The sequence below is a fragment of the Petaurus breviceps genome, unplaced genomic scaffold (assembly GCF_028583685.1).
Source record: "Petaurus breviceps papuanus isolate PSGF00001 unplaced genomic scaffold, PetGlider_PUasm1.0 76, whole genome shotgun sequence".
NCBI classification, from domain to species: Eukaryota; Metazoa; Chordata; class Mammalia; order Diprotodontia; family Petauridae; genus Petaurus; species Petaurus breviceps.
In genome coordinates, this window is record NW_027186473.1 from 46882592 (window position 1) to 46905947 (window position 23356).

Consider the following 23356-nt stretch of genomic DNA (forward strand, 5'->3'; position numbering starts at 1 on the left):
CAGGTCACTTATCTTTTCTAAACCTCAGTTTCTTTAAAGTCCACAGCTCCCAAGTTAAGATGTCCTTTTGTGGTATATAAATGTGCAGATTCTGCCATTGTCATTGATAAAAATGGGCAGGGGGAAGGGTTAAGACCTGTTCTTTAATTAGTCTAGGGACCTCATGGTGTGAAAATTCCATTCATATGTGTGTGTATGTATTCACATATATGTCAGCAACTCATCTGTATGTTGACTTAGTACGTATACTCTTATTAAGTTCTTCATTGAATTTCTCTATTTCTCTTGATGCATCCAATGGGGGAGAGGCTGTAAGCTGTCATGTTCTTGATAGCCCATTTGATTTTTGGTTTCTGTGAGCATTATAATATCTCATGAAATGATGCTTCTCGTTGCCTTTAGAAACCCAATAAAACCAACATTACCAAGTCCTATATTTATCTCTCCCCAAGAACCTGGTTGTTGTCCTTCCATTTAGCTTTTTTCTCTTTATCTCCTATTTTCATTTACAGGAAAAATGTCAATATACTTGTATCTCACTTCCTTGTTAACAGCTTGCCTAATTGTTCATTGGACACATTAAGAGAGTCCCAATAAGAAGTCAGGCAGTGAGCATTAACAAGTGGTTACTTTAGGCCAGGCACTGTGCTAATGTTAAGCATTAGGGATGAATATACAAACAAAAAGAAGCAGTTCCCTCCTTCAAGGAGCTTCAATTCTAATGAGAGAAGACAACATATAAAAGGGACATAAGAAGAAGGTTCTCAGAGGGAGATCAGGCAGCCAGAAGGTGAGAAAGCAGCTTTTCATAACACCCTTCTCGTAGTGGTGAAGCCCAAGAAAATCAGAATGTTGAATGAAGCATAGTGGATGGACGTATCCCCAGATGAAGTCTTCCGAAGGAACTCACTAATGAAACAAAGGGTCAGGCATAGCAGGAAAATCGATGATCCAGGGTGAGAGGGCAGCTTAGTCATCATGGCAGAATCAGCATTTATAGATAGACATCCAGTCATAGATTTTTAAAGCTGGTAGGGACCTGAAAGGTATTATGCACTTACTTAAATTCATAACCTAGTGGCCAGTTTTCTCCTTATGAGCCTGTGAGCTTATCTTTGCTTAGGCTTGCTAGTCCTCAAGGCAGCAGATCCCTGGTCTCAAGCCTGACCCATACTTAACACCTTGCCAACCAGGTAAAACCTGCCATGGCTTGTACAGCCTTGGCATAGCCCTCCAGAACCCAGGGTCACATTCATGCCCCACAGTAAAACATCAGCAAAAGGGTTTTTTTTTTTAAGGTGGCAAGTGACTAATCCTGCAAAATATTATACAAGTTTTGGTATTAGAAACTTTCCACATAGGAGGGAGAGTTGCTCGATAAAGTGTTAACAAGAAGGCCTGAGGTACCTGCACCTGTAACCAGTCTGTCTCCTACCTAGAGAAGAGAGAGCTGACATTAGCATCTATAAAATAAGGGGGTCAAATTAGATGACCTCTAACATCCTTTCCAGTGCTAAGCACTGTAGTCGTATAGATGTCATAGATTGTATAACAAATGTGACTCATTTGCGGGGCACTTTCATAGCTGGAAGTGAATTTTTTTTTTTTTTGCTGTTCCTAGCCATAGGGAAATTTTTTTTTTTCTGAGAAAAAAAGGTGAAATACCAGATAAAAGAGAGAAAATGCATAACAAGATAATCTCAGGGCCAAGTGCTGTACCACTGTACTGCAGCACTATCTTAAACTGCGAATGGAGGATTTAAGTAAGGAATGGTCCCTTCCTGGGACTCCCTTTCTGGGAGTTTTACTTTACTTACCTTGCAAGAAAGAAGCTGGACTATTCTACTACACAGAGCAAAGCATGCTCAGAATATTTTTTTTTCCTTTTTAATTATTATGAACTTAACAAATATCTACAAGCATGAACATGTCCTTATAAAATAAACAAAAGAACACTGCAAATGAAACTCTGATTCAACTGTGTTCAACTGGTGAATTTTTTGTATGGTTCAGATTTAATTTGATAGTACCCTTGTTGTATGTCCCTTCTGAACTTCCTTCTGCCCTCTTCTATGTATTTTTTATTATACATTGACTGCTTCTTCTTTTTCATCCCTCCCACTTCACAAAAAAAAGGACCTTTGTCACAAGTAAATATGTTCACTCAAAACAAATCCATTAAAACCATGTCTGAAAATAAATATCTTAGAAAGCACCTCTAGGCAGCACCTTTCAGAACACAAGTGGAAGTTACAACCAGTCATTGAATTAATCATAATTTTTGAGTCTTTCATGGTTATTCCTTTACAGTGTTATTTCTATATAAATTGTTCTCCTGGTTTCTTCTCCCTTGACCCTGTATCAGTCTACATGAGACCTCCCAGATTTCTGTAAAGCCACCCCCTTCATCGTGTTTGTGGCACAGTAATATTCCACTACTTTCATATACCATATTTTTCAGCCATTCCCCAATAAATTAACGCTCATTTTGTTTCCAACTCTTTGTTAATGCAAAAAGTGTTACCATCAATATTTTTGCATATATGAATCATTTCACTCTGTCTTTCATCTCTTTGGAATACATAGACCATAATCAAAAGTGTAATGCCCAGTTGAGTGACTTTTGGGGGTATAGCTACACATCACTTTCCAGAGCAGTTATTTTCCCTAACAATGCATTAATATGCCTTTCCTCCTGAAGTCCATCCACCAATTGTCATTTCCCTTTTTTGTCATTTTTGCCATTCTGATAGGTGGGAGATGGAACCTCAGAGTTGTTTTGTTTTGTAATTCTCTTATTTTTGGTGCCTTAGAGCTTTTTCACATGGTTGTTGATAACATATTTCTTTTTTTCGTTCTTTTAAAAAATGTTTTATTGATGTATTGATTTTATGTAACCAGTTTCACGTAGTATCCCTCTCTTTCCCCTTCCCAGAGAGCTATCTCATTTAACAAATTGTATTTTTAAGACCACTGTCACCCCCCAAAAAAGAGGAAATATAAGCACAATTGATCAATAATCACAATCCAAAAACATCCAAAAATAAGTGCCGTACTTGTGAACCTCTCACTTCTTCTTGGGATGGAGTGGATGTGTCTTCTTTTTACCAGGACGGTTTGTATTTCTTCTATGGAGAATTGCCTTTTCCATATCATGTGATCATTTATTTATTATGAGTTCATATGACTTAGACCTAGAAGAGACTTTGAAAGCTCATCTCATCCAGCCCCCTTGTTTAATAGGAAATTATGGCCCAGAGAGAGGCAGTACGAACAGGTAGCATCCAAACTAGAATTCAAATGCAGCTCTTTTAACTCCTGATCCAGCACTCTTCCCACATTGGTAGGGGGCTGACAGATCATTTTAGAGGACGTTATAGGACACGGCCTTTTCAAATCACATAGAATGGAGAATCCTCCTCGTTACATCCCTGCTTCAGTCAAGAAAGAATTGATTCTCTTCGATATAAATTGTGTTAAATAAACAATAATTGGTTTAGATAAAGTGATCTTTTTCATCTTCCTTAAGTTTTTCATGTAGGGTAGTGGGAAACTTGCAGAGTTCAAAGAAAAGGTGTAGCCTCATTGGACATCATTTTCCTTCCTCTACTCTGTGATCCAGCCAGCCTTGTTTTCTCCTTGCTCCTTCTACTTGAGATTCCATCTTCCATCTTGAATTCTTTGGTATGTCAGTCCCCCAGGACTAGATCGCATGCCCTCCTTACCTCCACCTCACAGATTCCCTAATTCCTTTATGATGTAGCTCAGGTAACCATCTTCTGCATAAAGCCTTTCCTCATCCTCCCAACTACTCTATGGAGATATATGGGGTGTTCGGGGAGGATTAGCACCTTGGTGTGAAGCTGCTGAGCCCTCTTCAGGACTGCTCATCTGCCTTTGGTATTCACCTTTCACCCAGCTCTCACCTGTGACTCTCAAGAAGCTGTAGCACGAGCAGTGGCCACACCCAAGTAAAAGCAACTGAACCAACAGGCCTCAGACCCATTAGTGAATTAGGGGAATGTCTGCCCCAAGCATGTGAAGACTTCCCAATAGAATAGCCATGAATGCAGCAGAAGCAGGTACTGTGGAACACTTAGAGCTTGCTCAGATATCAGAGGTGCTAAGGTCATCCGGTACATCTTGGGCAGTCACCAACCATCCTGACTTTGGTCTTCCCACTGGACTTTGATGACTCTGGAAGACAGAGTGAGGCTGATGACTTTATGCAACTCTGCCTCACTTAAATCCAATTCAAGGGCAAGCCAAGATATCACCTGTGATGTCACTGGTCCTCTTCAAAAACAAAGGACAAAAAATAACTAGTACTCACTTTTTTTTTAATCTTTTTTTTCAAATGCTTTATTAACTTCTGATTTATATCATTCATTTCTGCCAGATTTTGAGTTACAAATTTTCTCCCTGTTTTTCCCCTAACCACTGCCCCAAAATAGCAGTCCCATAGAATATTCCTTCCTCCAACCTGCTCTCTCCCATATTTTCCCCCATACCCCTTTTGACTTTTCCAGTGGATCTCTATGCCCCATTGCCTGTATATCTTGTTTCCTAATTACATGTAAAATAGTATTAATAATAGTGTATATATATATATATATACTATTATATATATACATATATGTGTGTGTGTGTGTATAAATTTGAATATTTGATTTTAAAACTTAGAATTCCAGATTGATTCCCTTCCTCCCTTGTCACCCACCCTTACTGGAAAGATAAGCAATTCAGTATAGGTTGTACATGTGTGGCTAATACAAAATAATAACATAGTAGATATATTGTAAAAGACTGACTATATTTCCCTCCCACTTGTTCTATTCTCTACTTTGATCCTGTCCCTTTTGAAAAATGGGTGCTTCCAACTTCCCTTCCCCCCAGGCTACCCTCCCTTCCATCATCCCTCATCTCATCCCCTTTCCCCCCTACTCTCCTGATGGGTGAGATACCCTATTTAGTGTGTATTTCATTCCGTCCTCAAGCCAAATTCAACGGGAATAAGGTTGCCCCATTCCCTTTTGCCTTCCTATTCTTCCCCTCCATTGTAACCATTTTCCCTTGCCTCTTCTATATGGAATAGCTTACCCCATTCTGTCTCTCCCCATCTCCTCTTATTATATTCCTCTCTCACCTCTTAATTTCCCCTTTTAAGTATCATCCCTTCCTGTTAAATTGGTCCCGTGCCCTCTATCTGTGTATACCTGTAAACGTATATACACACATTCACATATGTATTCATATGGCCGCATACCCTCATATAAAGACATATATATGTGTGTATACATATATATATATATATATATTTCTAATCCCTTCAACTACTGAGAAAAGTTTCATAAGTTACAATTATTGTTTTTCCATGTAGGAATGTTAATAGTTCGACTTTGATAAGTTCCTTATGATTTCTTTTCCCTGTTTACCTTCTCATGCTTCTCTTGCTTCTTGTATTTGAATGTCAAATTTTCTATTCAACTCTGGTTTTTTCAGCAAGAATGCTTGAAAGTCCTGTATTCCACTGAATGACCATATTTTCCCCTGAAACATGATACTCACTTTTGCTGGGTAGGTGACTCTTGGTTTTAATCCCAGCTCCCTTGACCTCTGGAATATCACATTCCAAGCCCTTCGATCCCTCAGTGTAGAAGCTGCCAGATCTTGTGTTATCCTGATTGTGTTTCCACAATATTCAAATTGTTTCTTCCTGGCTGCTTGTAATATTCTCTCCTTAATCTGGGAATTCCGGAACCTGGCTATAATATTCCTAGGAGTTTTCTTTTTGGGATCTTTTTCAGGAGGTGATCAGTGGATTCTTTCAACCTCCATTTTGCCCTCTGGTACTAAAACATCAGGGCAGTTTTCTTTGAGAACTTCCTGGAGGATGCTTTCTAGGTTCTTACTTTGGTCATGGCTTTCAGATAGTCCAATAATTTTAAAATTATCTCTCCTGGATCTATTTTCCAGGTCAGTGGTTTTTCCCATGAGATATTTTACATTGCCTTCTATTCTTTCATTTGCTTGGATCTGTTTAACAGCATCTTGATTTCTCATAAAGTCATTAGCTTCCATTTGCTCCAATCTAATTCTGAAGGAATGATTCTCCTCAGTGAGCTTTTGAGATTCTTTTTCCATCTGGAAAATATGGCTTTTCAAGGCATTCTTCTCCTCATTGGCTTTTTGAGCCCCTTTTGCCATTTGAGTTAGTCTATTTTTTAAGGTGTGATTTTCCTCAGTCAGGCTGTTAACTCTCATTTCAAAATTTTCTCTCATTGTTCTCATTTCTCTTCCCAATTTTTCCTTCACTTCTCTCATCTGCTTCTTAAGGTCCTCTATGGCCTGTAACCAGCTCGTATTTTCCTTTGAAGCCTTTGGTGCAGGAGTTCTGACTTCACTGTCTTCCTCCTGTTCCATGCTTTGATCCTTTTTGTCCCCAAAATAGGAGTCTAATGTTGTGTTCTTCTGTTTGTTTTGTTTCCTTTGCCTGGTCATGTTTCCCCTCTGTCACTTGACCCCTGGGCTTTTTGCCACAGTAGGACTCTGCCACCAGACAGGGGAGCTTGCGTCTCAAACGCTGGGGTTTTCTCCTTAGATGAGTGCCCTCATTGAGGTCTCCACAAGCTCTGGCAAGCTGGACACACACCCCAGGACCTCCACCACTGCAATCCACATCCAAGAAGGTTAAAGCAAGAGCAATTACCCCTCAGACTGGTGCCTTGTCCCCCTACACTCTGCAGGCCAGGAGCTGAAGCTGCCACATGTCACTGGCTGGCTGTGCCGGTGACTCAGCAGGGCGAGAAGCCATGCACCCCCACTTCCTGGGTCCCAAAGTCCAGACTGCACTGACCTCTCACTCTCTTCTTTGCATCTATGTGTTGATAAATCTGGAAATGGCCACAGTTGCTGCTGATCTGGAGTCCCTCTGGCTGGTGGCTGGTCAGGCCTGCCCTGGGGCTAAAGCCAAGGTGTGGAGTTGGGCTCGGCTCCCAGAGCACTGTGCTGGCAGATTCCTGCCAGGCTGTCCTCAGCAGGAGGTTAGCTTCTCTGTGTCATTTTGTGGGTTCTGCAGCTCTAAATTTTGTTTAGAGTCCCCTTTTTACATGGAAGGTGGAAGCTGGAGCTGCTGGGAGGTCATGTTTCTCCTCCACCATCTTGACTCCGTCCCCACTAGTACTCACTCTTAAACTACTTTGCATTTAGTGTACTTTGTGTATACTTTATATTTTTGCTATATATTTGTTGGCTCTCCGCATTAAAATGGAACTCCCTGTAAATAGGGGTTGTTTCTTGTACTTTTATCCCCAAATCCTACCACAATTCTGGCACATAATTTTACTTCATAAATATTTGTTTATTGATTTGATTATTTATAATTGTAATTTTAGTTAGGTCATACATTTATTTAATTTATTTAAATGTAATGTATAATAACAACTTAGTAATTATTAAAATATCTGATTGTTTATTTTTAAATTATTGTAATAAATTTAATTTCTTTAGAGAAATTTATTTAAGGAATACATTTATTTATAAAGTACATATTTAGCAGTTGCTTAATAAAATGCTTGTTGATTGATTTGATTGTATTTATCATCTGAGAATCTGGATTCCAATCAAATGTATTCACTTCTTGGGCCTCACTTTCCCCATTAGTCTAATGTGGAAGGCGGACTGTGTAAACCCTGAGGACCTGTCCCACCTAAATCTATAATGCTAAGTAAAAATTCCTTGAAAGGGGATAAGAGAGACCACCACTTGATGTTTCTGTTTTACCTTCCAGATCCTGTGAAACCACCTGGCTCTTTGCAGCCCTCAACTGACTTCCCTTTAGCTGTAAATACATCACCACCGTCTATGCAGATGGATCCATCCTCTGGCACTCTACCTCCTCCCTATCAGCTAATTAACTTGCCATCACACCTGGAGCCCCTTCCCATTCAGGATGATCCCCAAGACTACCTCTTGCTCATCAACTGTCAAAGCAAGAAGTTGGAACCCACAAGGTAAAATCCTGCACTATCTAATCTTTTTAAAAATTTTGCATTTTGTTTGTTGCTGCTCAAAGTTGGAGGTCCACTCTCTCTGCAGGAGTGATGTCGTGCATTGAAGTTAATTGATATGCAGGGAAGTGGTAGTAGAGATCTTCCCTGTGGGTCGAGGGTACAGGCTCATTTCACAAGGCTCTGTCAGAAAGCTGTATGCTGCAGGTTGTCATACCTAGCCTCTACTGCAGATTTAACTTGCCTACGAGATTTCACTGATGTATAAATGGTGATCTTGCTCCATTTCTTATGTGATTATGAACCAGCCAAGGGTCCTCTTTTGTTTCTGAAGAAGGAGAGGAATATCTACTTCTTGAAGACTTTGAAAGCAAAAAGATCCCATTGCTGTGAGTGTTGGTGTTCTGTGGCTCGTTGGGGCAAGGGGAATGTCTGTATGTGAGGAATTCATTACAACAGGTAAAATCCCTCCATAACAAAGACCATGGGACATCCAAATTGTTGGGTTGGAATGGAATTTAATTTAATTTAAATAGGCTGCTAAAATTCCTCTTTTTCATCTGAGTGACTGCAGACAATCAGTTTGAATCTAAGAGACAGAATAGGGTAAAAAGGAAAGGTCTGGGGGCTTGAAGTCATAAAGACCTGAAGCTGGATCCCAACTTTGGCAGTTACAAATGACCTGGAGAAAGTCTTCTCTGACCCTCAGTTTCCTCACCTGTAAAAGGAAGGGGTTGGACTAGATGACCTTGAATGTTCCCTTCAGTTCTGAAATGATGATTCTGTAAAGTTGGAGAGTTTCAGAGCCTTTCTAAATCTCCCTCCCCACCCAAAAAAAAAAAATCCTACCGTCTTCTTCCACAGTCCTGGATATAATCGTGTAGTTCTTGGTTTGATGTTTTAGGTGAGTCTGTGTAGATAGTTGGCATGTTTGAGGGAGGTGGGGGTAAGGAGAGTTGGAAGGCAATAGTTATTTGATACCACTTCAGTTTAGAAAGAGCTTTGAGTCAAGAGACTTGCTTATGATTCACCAACACAGAGGAAACATTGTAGGAAGGAGCTCCTTCTCATCAGATTTCAGAGCCCTTCACTTAACTCCTTTTGAGTTACCTGGGGTATGCTGGGGCGGGGGGGGGGGGGGTTGGCATATCCAGGGTCTCACAACTAGTAAGTGGGCAGCCCAGCCCAGAGTCCAGTGTTTCCTGACTTGATGATGGATGTAAAAGTATTCATTCATTCATTTATTTATAAATAAATAAAGCAATTGGGGTTAAGTAACTTGCTCAAGGTTACACAGCCAGTTATTTTTGTATGGGTGCCAAGTATCTGAGGCCGGAACTGATCCCGGGTCTCCCGACCCCAGGGCCAACGCTTTTACTGCGCCACCTGGCCACCCCAGATGTAAAAGTATTTAAAGAGCCATAAAGAGGGAAACCCGGGACTGACTCCTTTCTCTACCCTGAAGCACATGGTAATTAAGTTGTCAAACAAGTTCTTTCTCTATAGTAAGTGACTATCTTGTGAGCTGGGACCTAATTCTTTGGTTCTGTTGTATAGAGTCTTTTGTAGTGAGGTATACAGAACTCTTGCTTGTGGGCCTTTCATGGGGGCATAGAAGGCATTTGCTCCCTTTTCCAGAGGAGGGTTCTCTGTGTTTGTTGTGATGGGATTTTGCCTGTAGAAGAAAGATTGTTTTTTTTTTAATCTCACTAGTTAATAACACATATTCTAACTTAATTTTGCACTGTTTGCTGTGTGTGTTTTAAGATTTCACATCCCCAGCTTTATTTCCTCGATAACTAACCAAGGTTCCTCCTAAAAGTAGGAGTGCCACTATTCAATTGTTGACTTTTTAAAATGGACTACTATATTACACATTTTTTTTCTGTGTTTTCCCTTTTGCCTAGAGTCATCTCTTAACCAATAATAGCTCACATTTACATAGCTCTTTAAGGTTCATAAAAAGTACTTATGAGTTCTAGAGAGGCAGTCATGGAATGTGGGGAGCTCAAGGTCAGGAAGAACTGAGTTCAGATCCTAACTGACCAGTGTGGGCTATGTGGCCCTGAAGCAAATCATCAGATGCTTCCATGCCTCATTGAGGCAACTCTGTGTTGCAAAACCACTTTTCTCATCAGGAGTTCTCTACACCAGTGAAATCAAAGGTCTCATTAAAGAAAAAAATACCTCCTATGTGTCCAACACAGTGCTAGGGAACACAATCCTTTTCTTCAATTCATTTCAACTTAACAGTCATTTATTAAGAAGCTAGTAGGTCCCTAGTGCCATGCTCCCTCAAGGAGTTTACATTCTAATTAATACAGAAGGTATAGACATGAAATAATTATAGAACAAGACAGTATAAATTGAAGGATTAAAATTTGGGGAAGGAAAAACTCCCTGTGGGCTCAAATCTTTCGGAAAGGCTTCATAGAAATGTGGGTGGGAACTAGGTATACCTGTAATCGGGGTAAAGATTTGGATGGACAGAGAGATGGGGGACCAAATTTCAAATCAATTGTGAGTAACATGGAGCCAGAGAGAAGGACAGAAATGAAAAGAAGAGTAAAATGATCACATTGACTGATGTGTTCTAAAGAGAACACAGTGTGTGTGTGTGTGTGTGTGTGTGTGTGTGTATGTGTGTGTGTGTGTGTGTGTGTGTGTGTGTGTGTGTGTGGTGGGGGTAGGGGGAGGGATCAGAGGATATATAGTAGCATAGACAACTTCAAGTAAGATTCTCCAGAACCTTGACGAAGGAATTTGGACTTGTCTTAAATGTATCTCATCTTCCCTTGAAACCTGTTCCTCCTTGATTTCTCTGTTAGTTATGGTTGGTGCTTTCATTCTCCTTGTCACCCAAACTTGAAACCTTAAGGCTACTACTATGACCAGTTCTCTCTCATTCTCTCCTGACCACATCCAGACATTCCCGCCATTCCTCCCTGTTTGATCTCACCTCTTTTATTGTCATGTCTCCATCGCCCAAGTTCAAGGCTTTTATTGCCTCCTACTTAGATTCAGGGGTTTTGCCAGAGCCAATTGTTAAAATTTCAGAGTGAAGTGAGCATTTATACTTCCAAAATCAACAAATGCCACAAATCAAGGCTCTGTTTAGTGTTTTTTTTTTATTTTCTAGGCTTAAAAAATTGATGGAAAAACCGTTAATATGACTTAAACTTAAAAGTGTATTGTGTACACATTTTTTCTTTTTTAAAGAGTGCATTGTTAAACATTTACCAACATTCCTGACTAGACTGTTGTGATAATTTCCTTTCTGCTCTCCCTGACTTTTCCCTTCCCAATCTATTATCTATTATCCATTTGCCAGAATAATCTTTGTAATGCACAGGTCAAAACACCTCGTTTTGATGCTTAAGATCTTCAATCTGTTTGAGGTAGCTAGTGGGCCTGGACTCAGGGAGACCTAGATTCAGATCTGGTCTGTCTAGTCTCAGACACTTACTAGTTTCATTCCATTGGCCAAATCATTTTAACCCTCTTTGCCTCAGTTTCTTCACTTGTAAAATGAGCTGGAGAAGGAAATGGAGAACCACTCCAGTATCTTTGCCAAGGAAACCCCACAGACATCATTGGCAAGCTGTGGTCCATGGGTTCATGAAGCGTCAGAGAAGACTGAATTACTTAACAACAGCAGCAAATAACCCTATCTCCAAGGGTTGTGTGGATATTTGTTAAAAAAAAAAAACCCAACACTTTGTGTAATGCTTTTTATAATTTAAGTAGAACATAATAATATAAAAAGCATTTAGTATCGTGCTTTTTATGACATATGTAAATATATATACTTATATAGTAGACATTTTATAAATCCTTCTTCCCTTTCCCCGTCTCTAGCCTGCCTTTCTAGCCTTCTTTAGTAATTTTTTCTGTCTTCCAGATAAATTGGACTGCAAACCAACTGCTCCCTGATTTAATCATTAAATTTTTGTTAATTAAATGCATTAAAGTAGATGCTAATTAATTAAACCCATTAATTGAATTCTCTGATTAATTTGATCCTCAGACCTCTTTGCTTTCATATAGATTGTTACCCCCCTGCCTGTAATAGTCTTGTTCATTTCTACCTTTTTGAAATGTTCTGCTTCCAGGCTCAGCCCAGGTGTCACTTTGACCATGAAGTTTTCCCTACCTTCTCCCTTACCGCAACCAAAAGTGATCTCTTCTTCCTCAGATGTCTCTGGAGCACTTTGACACTTGCATTTTGAAGTAGAGGTGGGGGAGCAAAATGGTAGAGATGGAAAGAGCATTAACTGGAGTCAGGGGACCTGGGTTCGTATCCTGCCTTTGACGCTTACCTGTGTGGCCCTGGGCAGGTCACTTAAATTCCTAGGCCTCAGTTTCCTTCACTGTAAAATAAAGGAGTTGGACTAAGAGGCCTCTGAGTTTCCTTCCCAGCTCCAGATCTGTGATAATAGGATACACCTGTCACATGCTATCAAATATTCATATGTTTATAGATCTCATATCTCCTGCTGGGATCTTAGCTTCTTCAGGGGAAGGATTTTGCTGTTTTTCTTCTTGGCATATCCAGTACCTAGAATGGGGCCTTGTTTCATAATAGTTGATTGAATTGAATTTGTTGAAATAATTGCATTGGGAAGCCTCAGGGTACAGTGGAAAGAACTGGATTAAATCCTGGTTCTGCTCCAAGGCCATCCTATACCTATATAGGGTTGAGTTGGACCTCTGAGGTACTTCTGGCTCTAAGCCTGTGGTCCTATGAATGAAATTCTACCTACTGCCTACTAGAGAATTGTTAGGGCTTTTCAAGCAGGGGAAAGGAGATGCTGAAAAAGGTGTTTATGTGGGGATGTTCTGGTAAATGTTTGACAACTGGCTGTCCTTGGGGGTGGGGGGTATACACACAGCACCCTTTTAAGTTTAATTAAATCTAGGTAACCAACAAAACAGGTTTCTTCTGAGTTGTAAGTGCTTAAACAGAGAATTTAACAATTAGTTGTTAAAAAGAGGGTCAGGCTGGCTCCAGCTCACCTCTGTATTCTTCTGTTATCAGTATGAAGAATGTGACCAGACTTGGTGACTGGTTGACTGGAATAAAATAGAGGGACATGGTCAAAGGTGGCTTCAGCACTTTAAGCCTGTAGGACTGAGGAATGATGCTGCCCTGAATCAAAATAAGGAAGCTGGGACATTAATCAAATGAGTTTACAGGAAAGGTGTTGACTTTAAGATGACAGTAGGGCATCCACATGGAAATACCCTTTGGGCAACTAAAAATAATGAGTCAGACTCTGGCAAGAACTGGGGTTGGGAGTGGGATATGAAGATTGAGATTGGTGGTTGTATCCATGAGAATGAATGAGTCCTATATGACTAGAGCTTGGGGATCATCTTGGCCAGGAGTTCTTTATCCAGGGCCTATGAACAAGCCTTTTTAATATTCTGATAAATTATTGGGTGGCTTGGCAGCACAGTGGATACCTGAGGTCAATTGCAGCCTCTAACATTTACTAGCCATGGAGCCCTGGGCAAGTAAGTCACTTAGCCCCTTTTTGCCTCTGTTTCTTCATAAGTAAAATGGGGATAATAATATTACCTACTGTCTGTACTTGTTGTAAAGCTCAAATAAGATAGTAATTGTAATCTTAGAACAGTGCCTGGCACATAGTAATTGAGATAGATATCAATATACACACATGTATATATGCACATATTTATATACGCATACACATGTAAAATAAATATATGTGAATATATTTATTTACTTATATGTGTATATTAGCCACTGATAACTCTATTTTAGTTTAACTTGGCTTCCTCTGTAATCTTATCTATTTGATATTATACATTTTAAAACATTCTGAAAAGGGGTCCTTGGGTTTCCCCAGGCCCGCAGAGCTTAAGAACTCCTGCCTGTTATGCCAATACTGTGATTTCACAGCCAAGCAAAGGAAGCGATTTGCCTAAAGTCCCCCATCTTTTAAGTAGTACAGCTAGAATTTGAACTCAGATCTTCTTGACTCCTAAGCCAGAGTGTTTTCCACTGTATCCTGCTTTCTCCAAGGGAAAAAATGTAGCAAGAAGAGTAATTATAATTCAGATTTATCGAATATTTTATGATTTACAAAGTGCTGTCTTCATAGCAAGGGGCAGCGAGGTGGTACAGTGGGTAGAGTGTTGAGCTTGGAGACAGGAAGACTCATCCTCCTGAATTCAAATCTGGCCTTAGAAACTCACTAGCTCTATGACCCTGGGCAAGTCACTTAACCCTGTTTGCCTCACTTTCCTCATCTGTGAAGTGAGTTAGAGAAGGAAATGGCAAACCACTCCAGTATTGTTGCCAAGAAAACCCCAAATGGGGTCACAGAGTCAGACACTATTGAAAACTGACTGAACGACAAGTCCTCACTGCAACCTCATGAAGTAGGTGGTGCAATTGGTTTTAGCCTCATTTTACAGAAGAGGAAACAGACTTACAGGATAGGTGATTTGCTCATGCTTACATGACTAATAAATATTGGAGTTTAGTTTCTTGAACCAAGATTTCTTCTGGCTCTTTAGTACCAAATAGCAGGGAGAAACTGGAATCATGGGGAAAAAATGGAACTGGAAATTCTGAAGGTCGGGACTGTCATCTCATTTCTGCCACTTATTTACTCTTATTTATCTCTTGTGTCTGTGATAACCAGTGAGTTTTTGTGCCATAGTGGAAAGCACACTATATTTAAAATGAGTTTCAAAATAAGATTTCATATTCTAACTTGAACATTAGTTTTGTGATGATAGACAAGCCACTTGACCTCTGGGCCTCAATTACCATACCTGTAAAATGAGTGGAATTTCATACTTCCATTCTGAAAGAGCTATTGAAAGGCAGATTTCAGAGAACTATGTAAACATCTGCTATGATTGTCAGCATAAATAAATGTGGTGATAGCTAATTGTCATCCCCATCATACAAATCTTTGTGACCTTGATTAATCATTTAAGCTTTCTGGGCTTGAGGTTCCCCTATGAGTAAATGGAGTGTCGAGATTATCTCTAAGACTAAAATGCTATAGTTCTATATATGGCCAATACACAAGGGACTTAGACTATTGGACCTTGAGAAAGAGTGCTCAGGGAGACAAACAAGAGGGAGAAACAGGATAGTTGGCAGTGTCACAAAACCAAGGGAGAAAAGTGTTTCTGTTTTGTTTTTTGTTTTTTTTTTGTTTTTTGTTTTTTGTTTTTCAAAAAGTATGGTCAACAGTATCAGATGCTACAGAGAGGTCAAGGAGGATGGAGACAGCAAATTTCTCCCCAGTTATTTCAGGAAGTAATTCCATTGAAATGCAGCAGGGGTTCTCATTCAACCTAAGCAGGTGGTGAGTGCATCTTGTTCAGCTATCAGCTGCAAGGTATGGGTTTTGCTAATGTCATTAGTTTTGTGTTGGTTTGTGTGTGAAAGCTGTTTGAAACCCTCTCCCCAACCCCAGCACCTTTAATTCCAATCCCAATTTGCTGCTTGTCCAAACAAAAGGTATGATGTGAAGAAAGTAATTTCTGTTTCTTAAGGTTTGTTATGACTTGGAGGTGGTTTAATTAAGTTTCTTAGATTTCTAATTCTCTTCCCATATGGTAGTTGCATTGTTGGCTAGTTTCCAGTGAAGAGGAGTAACTGCAAAATAGATAAAAACACAAAATCCATCAAACTCTTATACTCCAAACCTTTGTAGCACTTCTAACCAAAGTATTTCATTTTTATATTTTTAACTATGCTAGGCAAGGGATTCAACATAAGTGGATAAAATTACCTAGTAAAGCTTCATATAGTGTTCAGAGGATGTTATGTTAAACATTTACGCTTCCCAGAGTTTAATAACCCTTCTGAATCTAGTTGTGGGATAGGTTGGGGGAGTGAAGGATGGGAAGGGAAGGTGGAAGACCCAAGGGGAATCAGGATGCATTTGGAGTTGTTTGTAGTGGTATTATTGTTCACTAGTTGGAATTTTTTCCTGTCCTCTCAATTTAACCACTACCTTCCATTTATTTAATGCATAACTATGCTCATTATCCTGGTCGGGCCACATTTGGAACATAATGTTCTGTTCTGGCCTCTGTATCATAGATAATCTAGAAGCTGTCCCAAAGAGGGCTTTGGGCACATGCAGTATGGAGGAACTGGGAGTGTTTAACTTGAAAAAGAGGAGGCTCAGTGGGAGCATGATAGCTTAGCTGTCTTCAGGTACTTCAAAGACTGTCAAAAGAAAGCTTCCTGACTATTTGACTTATTGTAGGTGGAATGGATGTTTTGGGGGGTGGTAGGATTCCCTGCATTGGACATCATCTAACAAAGACTGGAAGACCACTGTCATACATATCATTGAAGAGATTCTTCCTTTCACAGCATAGGTTTGATCCAGATACTGATTGAATACCCTTCCATCTTAGAAGTTCTGTGATTTTTGTGATTAAGTGAACAGGACACTCAGGCCCCAAGAAAAATCAAGTTGTGTATTTTAACTGAGCCATTTGTTTTTTGGTTAAAACTGAATAAGTGATCCTGTGCTTTCACCATACTAATAATCTGTTCTGTTTTTAACAATTCTTGTCTAGACCACATGCTGATTCTGCAAAATCCACCTCTTCGGAGACAGACTGCAACGATAATGTCCCTTCTCATAAAAATTCTGCTTCTTCTCAGAGCAAACATGCAGTAAATGGCTTTTTTCAGCAGCAGACCATGTATGACCCTCTACCCTCCCGAGCTGCCTCTGTTTCTATAGACTCCAGCCTATATAAACTGCCACGGAGTTTCTCCCATGACGTCTTACCAAAGACAGCATCCCCATCAAGCACCGAGGCCGACGGAGAGCTTTATGTTTTTAATACGCCATCTGGAACATCATCCCTCGAAATGCAAATGAGACATATCTCCATTGGCTATGACATTCCCCCCACACCAGGGAACACGTACCAGATTCCAAGGACTTTTCCAGAAGGAGCTTTGGGTCAGACGTCCAAGTTAGAGGCGATCCCAGATATTCCTCCACCAAGGCCCCCGAAACCACACCCAACTCACGACCGATCACCTGTGGAAACATGTAGCATTACCCGAACTGCCTCAGACACAGACAGTAGTTACTCTGTCCCCACAGCAGGGGTCCCGCCATCTCGTAGTAATACCATTTCCACTGTGGATTTGAACAGATTGCGAAAAGGTCAGCTTTGAAGGACTTGCAGATTCCACTTTGTTCCTTGCACCAGAGTTTGAATGAACAGGTGGTCACTGGGCTTTTGAGAGGGTCTGATTTTTCAGAAATGGTTAAGTAGTTATGATTTATATCTTCTTCAGCTGCTCCCACACTAACGTCCTGTCATGGCAGCCTGGTAATAGGTGGCTGACCCCTGCTAAGACTTAGCTTTTAAGACTCTTATTTAGCCTCATCAGGAGCACATTCCTTTCTCCCACTTCTTTGCCTTCCCAGCTGAGGAAAATGAATTGGAATAGCCAGAACTCCTCCTACTCTTTCTCCTGACCTTGTGGGTGCCATTAAAAAAAAAAGCTTTCATTGGTTCTGTTCCTCCTTTCTGTGAGGTATCATGGGCCATGGCTAAGTGATTAATCAGCTGTACAGGTAGGGGGGTTTAAACCATCCTAGTTGCAAAGCCAGTTTTAATGGGTGTTTGTAAATGTCTATACAGAAAATGTTTCATGGAAGCATTTTTCTATACCTATATAAACTGCATGCCCCACAGCCCCACTTTCTACATCCCGTTATAACAGCGCCCTCAACGCCCATGGTGTAGAAGAAAAAGATGTTACAAGTAAAGTGGATTTATGATGGGGGTCTTTCTAGTAGAGAAATCTCCTTCATGGAAAATATATACTTTGTCCAAGACAAGACCTGCCTTATACCAGACTTCATACTATGGATCTTACATTCTGCTTTCAATATGTAACATTTTAAAGGGTTTTCCTGAAGGTCGTACACATACCTATTTGACATTAAGTCTCTCTCTCTTCCTTGTTCTTTTGGAACTGTACAAAATTAATTATTTTTTCTAAAGAAATTTGTGTGTGTTGCCGTGGAAAAATCATTGAATTTGTAGTTGGAAGACTTAGGTTTGAATCCTAGATCTCTTATGTATTTATTATCTGTGTGAAATTGTGCCAGTAACTTCCCTTCTGAAGACCTCAGCTTTCCTCTCTATGGAATGTGGATGTTGGATTAGATGTTCACCTCAGATAAGCCCTTAATATTCCTAAATCTGTGCCTTTAAGGCAGGGCTTTTTAAGCCTTTTGTGGGTCATGGAGCCCTTTGGAATCTAGGGAAAACCTGGCACACTTCCTCAGAATAAGATTTGTAAATACATAAAATAAAAAACATTGTTACATGGGAGCCATCATATTAAAATACAGTTATCAGAATATTAAAAAACAAATATGATATATTCTTCCTTGTGAATATTAAATAATTCAATTTTTAATAATTTTTAAATTTTTTTAAATAATTCAATAATTAAAAAATTCAAAATATAGACAAGTTAAGGCTGTTGTCTATATATAAAGGAGATACTAAATTTCACTTGGAGGTTAATGGGAATAGAAATATAATTTTTTTTCCATTCAGGTTCATGGCCCCAACCCCCTAAAATCTATCCAGGTTTTTTGAAGGCCCATGGACCCCCCAAGGGTGAGCACTCCTCCTCTAAGATGATCAAATAAGTGGGTTTTCTGTGGTGGATTTTCTAAACAGTTTTCATATAGAACAAGCATGCCATTCTTTTTTTTTTTTTAAGCAATTGGGGTTAAGTAACTTGCTCAAGGTTACATGGCCAGTTATTTTGTGTGGGTGCCAAGTATCTGAGGCCAGAACCAATCCTGGGTCTCCTGATACCGGGGCCGGCGCTCTTACTCACTGCGTCACCTGGCCGCCCCAAAAGCATGCAATTCTTTTAGCAAAAATACACATTTATATTTTTAAAAACAGGGCAGAATTTGAGTGGAGAACGGTCCAAGTTCCACTTTGATATAAGGTGATGAGATTCATAAAGGTTTGTGTGAAGTGTGTATGTTTATTGTTCCCCTCTCCCTGCTACCCACAGCTGCCAAGACATCTGTGTCTTGTGAACACAACTCACAGGCAGAAATGCTTAGTTAAATATAAGGTTATAGTCATGAAAATAAACTGATACCAGTCTAGCTTGTTAATGAAACTCTAGCCTAGTACTAGAAATGGGTGACTGAATCGACCCATAAATGAATCAGAGGGTAAAGGTTGCGGTTGCCCAGCTTCTGCCCGCCTTCAGCAAAGATGGCCTTAGGAGTAGCAGGAAGGCTTCTTTGTAACAAACAGGAAAACAGAAATACCTCTCTGCTTCTGCCTTCACCTAGAACTGGAAGGGACCCCAGATTTACCTTCTCTGTACATAACCCACACTTGGGCTTACAGCATGGCATTGATCATCATAGAAGTTGATATGACCATATTGGGTAGAGATTCCAGGGGGAATAGACCTTCAAAGCTATAGATATATAAGCAAGTGGCTAGTTTTAAGCTATTTTTCAAGCTCATTATTTTATCCAATGTGGAGAGGTTAGTACACAAACCCCTTTTACAAAAGATTTGTGTTTTCGTCAACATAAGAGTACTCACAGTGTTGGATCTCCCATTACCACCAAACTTTGATTTAATAGAGAAATCCTAGGAAGTTCATTCAGCAGGCATTTGTAGTCAATCTGTGTTTTGTTTTTTGTCTGTATTATCCCCCAGGGCCTAAGATAGCCATCTCCTATGTGGAAGGCACTTGATAGATGATTGTCGATCACTTGGTTCAGCAGAAAGAGTAACTGGTTCCAGAATCAAAGGTCAAAACCCATTTCTGATCAGTACCACCATCTATTTAACCTCAGCTTCCTAGAACCTCAGATTTTCAACATTTGTAAGATGAGGGAATTGAACTAGATGATTTTTGAGGTTCCTTCTAATTCCAGCTCCATAATCCTATGACCCATTTATTAAAGTACCTGATATATGTGTTAGGCACCATACTAGGTGGTGAGAGACAAACAAATGAAATTGCCCCATGCCCTCAGGCCACTTACATTCTTCCAGAAAATAACAATAAGAACTCACACAAATAAATTCAAGACCTGTGAAAAGGAAAGATTTGCTCAGTGGCCAAGAAGCAACTTGTCTTTCCTAGAGACACACAGCTAGTAAGTGTCAGAGGCAGTGTTTGAATCCAGAATTTCTTGACCCCAGGCCCAGGCCCCTCCGTCCACTCTATTACACTACCTCCCTTGTATAGTGCTTAGAATCAGAAAGAGTATGTCAGCTATTGAGTGAGCCAACCAGATTGATGCCAGTCTGTTAGAGGGCATTTTAAAGTCTTGCATATTTTTTAAACTTTATTTAGGCTTTTATAATATAAAGAAAAATGAATCATTCTTGATTATAATCAGAATGACTCCTTATAGGAAGAATTTAAAATTTGTTGTTCTTTCTTTTAGACACCAGTTCTCAAGACTCCTATGATATTCCACGAACATTTCCAAGCGATAGATCTAGCTCCCTTGAAGGCTTCCATGGCCACCTTGTAAGTATAACTGACTCTGGCATCTCATTATGTGCCACCCCAACAAGAATGTTGTACTTTTTAGCATCATGGAGTAAAATAAAAAGATGTTTAAGTGGACAAAGAGCTTCTCATTTCCAAGTAGTTGGAATTTATCACACTGATTATCATGTCAGATCATCCCTTCTGTCTTTATTAAAAATAACATGTATGTTATGTGTTTTAGAAAAACAAAAGCATGTTGACAATGGTGAGTGTATCAAGTGAAGAACTGGATGAAAACTATGTCCCAATGAATCCCAACTCCCCTCCACGACAGCATTCCAGCAGCTTTACAGAGCCAATTCACGAAGCCAACTATGTGCCAATGACACCAGGGACATTTGACTTTTCATCGTTTGGAATGCAGGTCCCGCCTCCTGCTCACATGGGCTTCAGGTCAAGCCCAAAGACCCCTCCCAGAAGGCCAGTTCCTGTGGCAGACTGTGAGCCTCCCCCTGTTGACAGGAACCTCAAGCCAGACAGAAAAGGTGAGGATAGCATGTAATAGTCTTTTGGGTTTTTTTTTAATGTGATTACAAATAGCATTGAACTACTCTAATAATGACTCATATTGAGATAGAAAATGCCTGAAGTTGTGTGTGTGTGTGCACGTGCGTGCGTGTGTGCGCTCGCTCAGTGATCTGCTAAAATTAAGTAAAGACATAATTGTGTAAGTATTATTAATTAATCTCCTGGTATAGTATTTCACTCAGTTATCTTGAGTAGATCGTTTTCTACTACTCAGAATAAAATCTAATCACGGTGAGAAATATATTCACAACTTGCTGTCATTCTTTATAATTTTATTAACCCTACCAGGTAAAATTTTAGTCTATTTGTTACTATAGTGATACTCTTTTGTTGTTGTTGTTTGTGCCTGTGATGGTGTTACAGGTGAAAGAAAGCTTTTCTTTCATTCTGGCTTTTGACCTATAGATGTAAAACACAGTTTAAAAACACTTGAGTCATTGCAATAGTTTTGGTAAGAGATGCATACAAGTTCAAAACGTGTCTCTGCAGAGGAAGTTGGTATTTGTGTGACCGTGGGCAAGTCGCTTAATCTCTTGTCTGATTCATTTTTCTCATTTGTACAATAAGGAGGTGAGACTAGATAACTTTCAAGGCCCCTTAAAGTTAAAAAACTTTTTCTGAGACAGCTAAGTGACATAATAGATAGAATTCTAGGTCTGGAGTCAGGGATTTCTGAGTCCAGGTCTTGTACCCCAGCCTCAGTGACCTCTGCTGTAAAATGAGCATAATAGTAACACTTGCCTCAGGGTTGTTGAAAGGATCAACTGAGATACCATATGTAAATGGTATAAAATGTAAACTTTCACTTAAAGTGCTATGCAGAGGTTAGCTATTATTATTATGCTTATGAGCCCATCATTGTTCTGTGTCTTGTGTCTTCCCAAAAATCTAGTTGAGAGCTTAGGAACTTTAAGGACTGTCATTCATTTCTTTCTGTGCTGAATGGCTTAATTACTTTATGTAGCACAGAATTATCTGTGAGTAGAGTTTTTGCTGTTGGTCAGTCTTATTCAGTCATGTCCAACACTTCATGACCCTTTTTGGGGTTTTCTTGGCAGAGATACCAGAGTGGTTTGCCATTTCCTTCTCCAGCTCTTTTAACAGATGAGGGAACTGAGGCAAACAGGATTACTTGACTCGCCTGGCATCACACGGTAGAGATAGCATGGAGTGATGGAGAGAGGGGTGACCTTATGTGTTGGGAAGACCTGAGCATAAATTTTATTTCCAGCTCATACTAGCTGTGGCACCATAGGCAAGATAATGTCTCAGGTACCCCAAGCGACTTTCTAAGACTTTAAATTACAAATGCCTTATTAATCAACATTAAGAATGCTGGGTATGGGACAGCTAGGTGGCGTAGTGTATTGGGCACTAGCCCTAGAGTCAGGAGAGGCTGAGTTCAAATCCGGCCTCAGACACTTAACACAAAAAACTAGCCATGTGACCTTGGGCAAGTCACTTAAACCCAAAAAGCAAAAAAAAAAAAAAAAAAAAAAAAAAAAAAAGAATGCTGGGAGCTACTGTTTCCCTGTGCACTTTGTATTTCCTAAGATGTGTTTGTGTATGTTTTGCCCTGTTGAAATTCCTTCGGGGTAAGGACCGTAAGGATTTGTGTTGAAAACCTTTAAACCACTCTACACATTCACCTGCTATTATTATTACTCAAGAGAATGGGATCCTGCTCTGATACTGTTTATTACCATAGGTTATGTGTGTCTCCTGATGTTATCCACTGACCTGCTGGGTAGATCATCTCTTGCTTTATAAAGGACTTTCTCACTTATGTTATGGAATGATGGAAATTGACCCCTTTTTCTAATTGTCTTTTTCAAATTTACTTAATAAAAAGTGAGTTCAAAATTTTCTTGCCAATTTGTATAGATGTATCTTTTAAAAAAAAAACACCTGTATAGGTTTCAGAAAGTCTATAGTAAGAAAACTAACAGAAAGCCTATTGTATAATTGGCAGTAAGATGTAGAACAGGCTAGCAAAGCATTCAAAAGGCTTGCCATATAGTGCCAAAAAAAAATTGTTTTAGTGTGTACCTTTGTGTCAGTGTGAGGAACTCCCAATAAAGAGCAGCAATTTGCCTGTAGCTTTTAGTCTTTTGAGAGATTAAGTCAATTACTTTGGTCACATAGTAAGTATGAATGTGTCAGAGGCCAGATTTGAGCCCAGTTTTCTTGTCTCCAAGGTTGGACCTCCGTCCAATAAATTGTG

General features: G+C 39.7%; 1 protein-coding gene across 7 annotated transcripts in view; it reads left to right on the forward strand.

Annotated features, from left to right (window-relative positions):
* The window catches only part of GAB1 (GRB2 associated binding protein 1), a 206960-nt gene that overhangs the window by 148722 nt on the left and 34882 nt on the right, over positions 1 to 23356 (forward strand). For 5 of the 7 annotated variants that reach the window (XM_069105437.1, XM_069105438.1, XM_069105443.1 and 2 more), the window contains exons 3-6: positions 7790 to 8012; positions 16593 to 17197; positions 20495 to 20580; positions 20786 to 21089. In XM_069105437.1, coding sequence (XP_068961538.1) covers positions 7790 to 8012; positions 16593 to 17197; positions 20495 to 20580; positions 20786 to 21089 — 1218 coding nt within the window. The remainder of the gene's footprint in view (positions 1 to 7789; positions 8013 to 16592; positions 17198 to 20494; positions 20581 to 20785; positions 21090 to 23356) is intronic. The other 2 variants (XM_069105439.1, XM_069105440.1) reach the window with 1 other exon arrangement.